Genomic DNA, 9,524 nt, shown 5'->3' on the forward strand with positions numbered 1-9,524 from the left:
TGAATAGATTGGGATGGATGGAGGAGGAGCGTGCGTAGCTGTGTTGGCCTCAGGCGACTTGGTGCTGTGGTGAATTGTTAGTAGTAGTAGTTGTTCGTGAGTTCTTATTCTAGATTGTGAATTCAACAACATTCTCGAAAAAAAGAACGCAGGTTTCGCAACGTTACCGGTTCAGTTTATATATCTTGTTGTTCCCCAGTTTGTAATTCAAGAATCCAGTTTTGTTAACTTCTTTGTCCATCTTGTTTAAAGAATCTAGTTCTAGTTTAAAGAATCCTTTCAGCACTTCTGTTTCCTATATGTGCCTAAAAGCTCTATCGTCAGACTCCCGCCTTACACCTACCGACTATCGGATTACTTTCTCTTTTTAATACAAAATTTACTTTAGTTAATTATTGCTAGTTTGTTAGTTTAATCAATTAACTAGTTTGGTTATTCCACTATATTGAAATATGACTAGTTTTTAGTATATTGTCATCTATATTACTAGCGTGATAAAGCTAGCTGATATTACATACACACTCGTTTCTAGTATGTAACATGTAAACAAAGTATATTACTATATTTAAATATTATCAGTTTTTTTTTGTTCATTAATAGTGTTTTTTAAATAGATATCCAATGTAGTCTCCTTTTCTTTGAATTTTTTAGAAAGAGTTCACAGCACACTGATTCCGGAAAGACAATTTTTTAAGAAATTCAAAGATAAGAAGTCTAACCAATAAATTGGAAATAAGACCGGAATTCATGCAACAACAACTGTTATTTTTTAAAAACGAGGTCGAGGCCGGAGGCCGCGACCGTGTCCTGTGATTTTAAATTAAAGTTATAAAGTATTTTACAGTAGGTCATTTATGCTTGAAAAAAATAACTAGTGTCTTCTGTCAAATCTTCGCTTAGTGGTTTCTTCTGGCCCAAAAAACTTAAAATAAATGCTTTAAATATAAATGCAATCAAAAAATTAAAGAGAAATATGCTTTACTACTCCTCGTCTAGGACACACAGGCCAAACCTTAAGAGATGGAAGTTAGAATCTTCACTGCGGGAAGCGGGTGTAAAAATAAAACAGGGATGTTTCCAGTCCCTTCATTCCTAATTTTTCTGGAGAGTCCTCCAGGCCAATTCCTGGGAGGATTTACCTCTCCCCGCTCCTTTCCGTGATCAGGCATCTTGGTACATATACTAGCAGATTCAGCTTATGATTCCTGACAGGAGATCATAGATGTCACCAACTGACAAAACATAATTGAAACGTATTTATGCCTTTTTAACAGTTCTGCATTGAAATGAAGTCTACATAACATTAGGCACATACCGAGCATGGCCTTTTCAGTTTCTTTCTTTTTTTGTAAACTGAACTAATTTGAATTTTCTTGGTCTTTCAATTACTAATGAAAAAGACAATGCAATTTACATTGAGAAACATAAGGATACCAAGAACTGAAAAACTTAGACAAAGCATATGTTTTAGCACGTAATTTTCTGAGCTTGCCTAATGGAAGGAAGAGAGCGTTATTGATTCAATTCTGATTCCCCTTGTGGGCAGATATGTTGAGTATATATCACATAAAGCAACACTGAGTGTAAGCAGCCAAATGCATTAAAACCAGAAAAGAAAAATCCTAAATATTAACAACTCATAAAGTCACTAAGCTACCTGAGGTGCAAAGCCCAGTCAGTTTCCTGCCAATTTGACCTGAAGTGTTACCACTTCTCAAGAGAGTAGACCTGCTCTATAACCTATGACCATAGGTGCCTCGCACCAAAGGGGGAACAAAAACACACATGAAATCTACCTGGCATAAGTTTATAAGAAAAAAAAATTAAAGGAACACAGTGTTCAGCATCATTATAGGTTAAATCTGTCTTTGATGTTAGACAACATAAATCAAATGAAAATATACAAATAACAAACTAAAATATTAACTAAGAAGGCGAAACAATATAAAGGCTACTAAAAAAAATGCTTGAATTTTTTGATTACACGTCTGAAAACTTAAAAAAAAAAGACAGAACAGCCAGAACATACAAGAAAATAGCATGAAAAGATGAAATAAAAAATATCAAACGACCAGCAATACCAAAAATATTTTTTATAAGTACTGAAGCAATTGTTTGGCAGCTTGAACATTTAATATCCCCGTTGCCCAAATGAATTGTGTAAACAAGTCCTGCGACAGTAAATGTATGTTGGAAGCATCTCATTAAGAGTTTCAAATGTCTTTCTTCTTCTTCTTCTCTTTTAGAGTGTTTGATAACAAAGATGTAAATAAGTTCAGTACAAAGACATACTTGCGTGTGCATTACTTTCCTTTTAGAAGAGAAAACCACGTCGCCAGAATGAAAACCTTTTGCAAGTAGGGCGTGTAGATGCAGGGTGGTTTCAAAATACATAACACTTTCAGACTGGGATTGGCTAAATATAACCAATATAGTCACCAACACATGAAAAAAACAGTCACCCATAATGGTTCCAGTATGCAATTATGCTTGGCAAGAACCTTGGTTTCTGCAAAAAGTAAGTCAGCAAGTAATTTTTAAATACGTGGTCCAAATGAAAAAATTTATGTCCATTCATGAAATTCAAATTTATTGAGAACTTATCTTTACACTATTGCCCTCCTCTGAGCTGTTTCCTATTTACTCTTTTTCTGAGAAAATTCCTGATCAAAAACTAAAAAAAGTAAAAATAAAAAAGAAAGAAAAAAGTATGTTCCATTGTTGCTTGCTTGAAGTTTTGCTGAAATACTTCATCCTCTTTGGATTTGATCCTAACCAAGTGGCTAAAAAAAAACTGTCAAAAGATTCAGACAAATAACCATTGTCCTGAGCCCATAAGAAATAGTTGGCCTGGTTAACAATTTAGTCTAAATAGTCTACTAGTATATTATAAAAATATACCAATTTTCCATTAGTGTTTTTATTTAATTGTGTTCCTATGTTTTCCTTAGAAACTGCAGCCGCTGACGCAATAGTTATTAACATGTATCTGCAGACTAATTATCTGCTAATAAACAACTGCTTCAGAGGCGAGTTTGTCAGAGCTTGTAAATAACTGTGTGTTTCTATCAAAAATCTAAACAGCAGCACATTAATTTTTACAATTGGTGCTTACATTTCTCACCTATCTGACAAGTCAAATCCTTGATCCTAACTGTATAAGACCTCACTACCACTTAGTCTCAGCTTAGATGTCAAGGATCAAAATGTCTTTAATCCTAGCTCTAAGTGCTCTAAGGATCAAAATGTACATTAATCCTAGCTCTATAACTTCAAATTTGGATAATATAGTTTCTTCTTCTCAACTCAAATGACGAAAGCTGTAGATGATGGCTTCCCTTCCAACCCCTTCCTAACTTTCCACTTTTTAAGTTATTATTTAGTAGAACCCCAACCGCCAGTCAAAGCCAGCTATTATGCGGCTTACTGTTTCTGCTGGTAAGGAAGTAGACCTGCTTGTTTTCGCTTACGTCGCTAATTCGCAGAGACTATTTAAATACCGTTTCATCTTGTAATGGAAAGCTCCATGTTATGTCTTCCAAGCCCTGAAGTTAAAATCCAGCTTAATTATTATCCAGCCAAAATAAACCTTGCTCTGGGCTGAGAAACAGCAGTTCCATTTTGAAGAATAGGAAGTAACACCCAAAGTCAATGACTGGCCTCATTACTAAACTTTAAAAATTCCTAAACTTAAACGCCAGAAACTTAAGATGAATGGGTTATTGTAACAAATGGAAAAGTCATAAAAATTATTAGGTTTGGGCTTGGAAGTCCATCCCTAGTGCTGTTTATTACTCCTGTCTATTTTGTGTTGTACAATTATGTTCTAGACTAATTTTTTTTCAGTGTCTGCCTGAACAAGGAAAGTCTAAGGGTTGCTCTGATTTTTGGTTTAAAAAATGACATCGCATCTGTTAAAAAAAAAAACAAAAAAAACGACGAAATCGAGACATTGGTGCTAGACAACGTTATAATTTAGTTCAGCCTGTCTTAAGTAGTATGTTGAATATTTGTCTCTTAGACGTGTATCCCATTCCTTTTTAGGTGTCCCCCAAGGCTCCATTCTGGGTCATCTGATGACTGGATGTGCTTTGAAAAACCTCTAGCTTCTTTTTCGGAACAGCTGATCCCACTTCTCATCTGATATAGGTATGAAAATCATTTCTGAAAATCATATAGTTAGGGTTCTTCAGAAATATGCAGGTCATATTCTACAAGACCTGATTAATCTCTAGAAGTTTTCTAAGTACAAAGAAAAGTCATGAAGATCAGTGGATAGACAATGATAAAAATAATTTTATTGCTATAAATCCAGTAAGAAAGGACATATGCAACCAAACAATTAATACTCTAGAAGGAAATTGTTATTTTTGACTTGTATTTTACCTAATTATTTACATTTTTAGATAAGGGAATTAAAGAAAACAAATTCGAAAGGTGCTGATTTGACATCTCATAAGCATCTCAGTTAGCTGGTCATATGATTTTTTTACAGATAGCTCTTTTATATCAAACAGTTTCTTTCAAACTACTTGAGTGGCTAATTATTGAAATAATTAGAAAAAATGCTAAGTTCTGTGACATGGAACTTATAATGGAAGAATATCCAAACTCATGATATGGATATTGGAAAAAGCTAACCAAACCACAACTTGTCATTAAGGATAATCTTTCAGCTGTTGAAAACACGTGTTAATTTCCTATTTATTTCTGCTCTAAGTGTTGCCTGTAGTTTTGACTCTTGCATTTTTGCACAAGTTTTGTCAGAGGTTCATAAAAGAGGTCAGATCCAAGCAATTGTTTGCTATTTCTAGCACATTTATTGGTTTAAGGGCAACAATGAAAGACATAAGAAAATTGTTTCATATCTTAAGGTTTAAGTGAAGGTATACTTGATACCACAAGCACTGTTTAATAGCTCAGTTCTTTCCGCTCAGATTTGTATACATAGTAAAATTTATTTGCAAATATTCTGATTATGGCAATTCTTTTTGTGAAGTTACCAGCTGAATACTTGAAGCTAGGCGTTAATCTCAATGTGGGGAACCCAGTTGCAGTTGATTTAGATTAATGAGGAGTAGCTATCAATATCATTTTGATAATCATTCTATATTTTGCCAAAGTCTAACATATTCTAGGATGATGACTAGAAGAGATGTGCATGATACATAAAGCTTGGTATCAAGTAATTAGAAAACAAAGATTTCCTTAGCTTTGCCTTGTCTGTTTTCTCTACAAAGTCACAGGTAAAGCAGATTACCCAAGCAAGGCAGTTAAATTATCTAGTTGTTCTACATTTATCTGTTCCTTCTCCTATCTCACGTTTTTTCTCTAACCATGATAAGTTACAAGAGTGTTGTGCCTTCTATGAATTTAAGAAGTACCATTTTGTTTGACTCCATGGATTCACAACATTTGCACATGTAGAAAGTGAACTCTGGCCCATCCAACTTCAGTAGCACTCTTTTTATCTATAGCCTATGCCCTAGGCTCCACAAGACTGATAAGAAAGAAAACTTACTTCTCTAAGACAGCTGACTAAGTCATTCCAAATAACAGGCAGATATTTGCCTTCACCTTCAAGAGCTTCACTTACAACATGAATTTTTCTTATGGGAGTTCTTTTCTTCATTGCCAGTAAACAGTAATTAGTGCATTTTTGCACCAATTCTGCTTTCCTCAATTCAGACAATTCATAGGATCTCCTTTGGGATTGAGATGGTCTTGTATCACTCTTTCTCTGGAACTGGGATGAGTTTGAAGAGGTGCCTCTCTGAGATTGAGATGATCTGGAAGGGTGTCCTTTTTCTGACTGAGATGACCCAATATTTTTCTTTTGAACTGATGAAATGTTGCTGCTACTTTGAGAATTAGTAGAAGATCTAATACTTCTTTGTTGTGATTGGGATGACTTAGGTTGCTTCCTGTCTTGAGATGGCATTGCAAAAATACCTGGACTTTTAAAGCTATCAATACCTAGAAAATAAATAACACAACAAAAACATTAGGGAAAAATAATTTAAAGGGAGCACAATAGGTCTATAGGACTCTCAGCAGGTACATACACATAAATCCAGTTTGGTGAAGAGAAGGAGATTGCTCAAACCCCAAAACAGGCACACTATACAAAAAACCTAACTAATTGGGAAAATGTTGGCATTTCTGGAAAAGGACCTTGACTGAGGACCCCTTCTCCTTAGTAAGAGCTTAACTTCATAATATTTTAGAGACTAAAGCCTTATTATTTCCTGGAGAGAAGTCAAACACATCATAAGAAATTAATTACACCTAAATGTATGGATTGTTTAGTACTGAAGTCTGGTGCAACATGAATGGAGGAGAGGGGGGTAAAATTTTCAAACATTCTCCCAAATTTATCATTTTTTGCCTAGTATTGATCTTGATTGTTAAAATGGTATTTCCCTTGAATGTAAAAACATTTTGGTAAGCGATTCTTCTAATAGTTTTGTGCTTTTAGGTGAGGTGGGGGCTACAAAAAAAACTTCATTGAAAGCATTAAAATTTGTTTATATGCATTTTTCTTACTTTTTTACAAGTCGGAAACAAATTTGGGGGGACAGCAAAATATGATACTCCCCCTCCTCAATATGGCCTTAGACACAATCATTATTTGGACTCCAAAACTCATAATGGTTTATTGAATGACCTTGAGAACCCTCCTCCTAAAGGAACAAAAACTACTCTGCCAAATAGAAAAGAATTGTGACCAAGCTTAATGACTTCCCCGGCTTATTTGTCCCTCATTTTACCCAGGTTTTAATGGTAAGACTTTAGGAAGTATTTGATATACTTTATTTTGTGGACTGTCTGTGAGCAATGTGGCATTCATTTGCTGCACAATGTACCTGCACTATTTTGGTTAATAAAGTTTGTCATCTAGATTTGAGACAATTCCCATTCATTTGTTCACAAAGCTACATCAATGGCCATATAAAAGGGGCTTAACAAAACTTTCTGGTAGTAACCTTGCCCCCCCCCAAAAAAAAAGTTCCCACCCATAAAAATTTCTCCATGTGCAAAATTCAGCAGCCACAGAGAAAGTATGACAAATAAGATAACAAAGAAAATAATTTTTTTTGAATATTCTACAATAATTTGAAAATATTGGCAAACATTTGGTGTAGAATATCCTATGGTATTTATTTTACATTTATACTCTATTTTAATTATTTTTTCATGTTTCTAGGGGATGAGATATCATAGCAGGGTGGTGCAGATGAAGTTTAACACTGGGGCAGTGGGAGTGATATCAACCCTGGAGGCAAACTTATTAGACATTTCAAAGTATCTGAACAAAACAGACATCTCCAAAATTTTGATTTGGTATCATAGGGGTTAGAGGAGGGGCATATAGCAGAAATAAAACAGACAGGGTGGCTGATTGCCCTTCATTTCAAGAGTAAAATATTCCAAAAATACTTATTTATAACAAGTCAAACCTCATTTATTAGGCAACAGAAATATAAAACATTGTCCTACCATTTCAAGTTTTTTGAATGCTGTCAACAAAAATAGCACTGAATTTTGTGATTCAGAACTTTGCTGTTGACAATTCAGGGTATATATTTGCACATTAGGGGGGGTAAATGTCATGGTAAATTTGCTGTGGGCCATATAATCTAGCTAGGATGAAAGTGAAAACATCATTTGATGCTTTTTTATGCTCTTTCATTTTTCATAAGAAATACCTTTGGGGTCCCTTTAAGGGCTCAAGATGCAATTAGCCCCAGAAGCAATTATTGAGTTATGAAAGAGCATAAAAAAGGCATCAAATGATGTCTCCACTTTCATCCTAGCTAAATTACATGGCCCACTGCAAATTTACTTTTTATTGGTATAACCTATCTTAAGGAATGATAGAAGTATCTTAATTACCATTTCAGTAAAATTTTTGTTGTTCATATTAGGCCTATTGACTTACAAAAAATGTGAACATACCACTTGCAGCCTTTTTAAATGCTCTTTCCAACTATAAATTTTACCCTCACCCCTATATATACCAATTCTGGATATATATTTGCACTATAGGGAGGGGGGGTGTAAAATTTACCAGTAAATTTCTAGATGGCACTATAATTTAGCTAGGATGAAAGTGAAAACATCATTTGATGCTGTTTTTATGCTCTTTTATAATTCAATAATCACATTTTGGGTTAACTGCATCTTGAGCCCTTAAAGAGGCCCCAAGAGTATTTTATATAATGAAAGAGCATAAAAAACATCAAATGATGTTTACATGTTCATCCTAGCTAAATTATATGGCCCACTGCAAATTTACAGTGATTTTTACCCCTCTCCCCCCCTAATGTGGATATATAGGCTAGGCTATACCTACCCTGAATTGTCAACAGCAAAGTTTTGCAAATTTCAGCATTAGGGCTATTTTTGTCAATGGCATTTGAAAAAGTTGAAATGGTAGGAAAACAGTTTATGTTTAAGTTGCCTATTAAATGAGGTTTGAATTGTTATAAATAAGTATTTTTGGAATATATTCCTCTTGAACAACTTATTTACAAACTAGGCCTAGAGATGTTTTTACCCACTTTTCAGCCTAGGCCTAACTTAACTACTGCTGATAACTTCTTTGTGTGGTGACAAAAATGAAATACCTTTGGGGCCCCTTTAAGGGCTTAAGATACAATTAGCACCAGAAGCAATTATTGAATTATGAAAGAGCACAAAAAGGCATCAAATGATGTACATATTCCATGGCTGCTACCTGGACATTGCACCCTACCCTCTGATGGTCCCATGAGAGGAATTTCTAACTCCCTGGGGCAAGCTAAATTACTTTATGAGGTACAACATACTTTTGAGACCATGTGACATTAATAACAAGATCAATTTACAATCCCAGGAACCCATAAGTGAAAAACCTATAAGATGCAACAAGGAATTAGGTTAGCCTACAGGAACTTAAAAAATACTCTATATTCAACTGCACTTTTTAAGGATTTCAAATTCCGCACTTTATGCATAGGTGCCAACTGGCTTTGTTGATGGGGTGAAAATTTACGCCAAAACAAGTGTCTTTCAGTCAAAAGAGTAAAATAAACAATTGTCCTTACGACAGCTGCTGTGATCACTCAAGTCATTTAGAAGCAACTGCCAATGGCTAATAATTATTTTACCCATGTATTTTTTCGAAATGTGCTTAGACATAAGATTATGGGGAGAAATTAGGAGTTAAACACACAAAAAGTTTAAAAGTAGATTCTCATTATAGCCCTAGAAAGGGGGATTGAAGCAAATTTTTGTACCACCCATCCTATCATTTGAAATATAATCTGTCAGTCTGGTATCCAAAACAATCCATGGCAATTTCTTTGTAAAACATCTAGCCAATTTTCTTCCGTTTTTCTTAGCGCCCGTGCTTCAGAATCATGTTTAATCCTTGTCATCTGTGCAGCTTCCAATATTCTAATTTCAGCTCGTTCACTTATTCCTTTTCCCGCAAACTATTTTCAACTTTGACAAAGAACCCCGATCCTGTGCTTCTCTCC

At 34.7% G+C, this 9,524-nt stretch overlaps 1 protein-coding gene across 1 annotated transcript in view; it reads right to left on the reverse strand.

Moving 5' to 3' along the window:
* MAGE (necdin, MAGE family member) overlaps positions 1-8,892 on the reverse strand; it is a 41,100-nt gene extending 32,208 nt beyond the window's left edge. Inside the window, exons 1-2 of the mRNA XM_089101740.1 lie at positions 8,832-8,892; positions 5,522-5,976 (exon numbers count right to left, since the gene is read on the reverse strand). Of these exons, the coding sequence (XP_088957866.1) occupies positions 5,522-5,976; positions 8,832-8,886 (510 nt within the window). The 5' untranslated portion in view covers positions 8,887-8,892. The remainder of the gene's footprint in view (positions 1-5,521; positions 5,977-8,831) is intronic.
* Between the last annotated feature and the right edge of the window lie 632 nt (positions 8,893-9,524).

This window comes from Artemia sp. Qi Xiang Cuo, chromosome 15 (assembly GCF_049724085.1).
Source record: "Artemia sp. Qi Xiang Cuo chromosome 15, ASM4972408v1, whole genome shotgun sequence".
In the NCBI taxonomy this organism is placed as follows: domain Eukaryota; kingdom Metazoa; phylum Arthropoda; class Branchiopoda; order Anostraca; family Artemiidae; genus Artemia; species Artemia sp. Qi Xiang Cuo.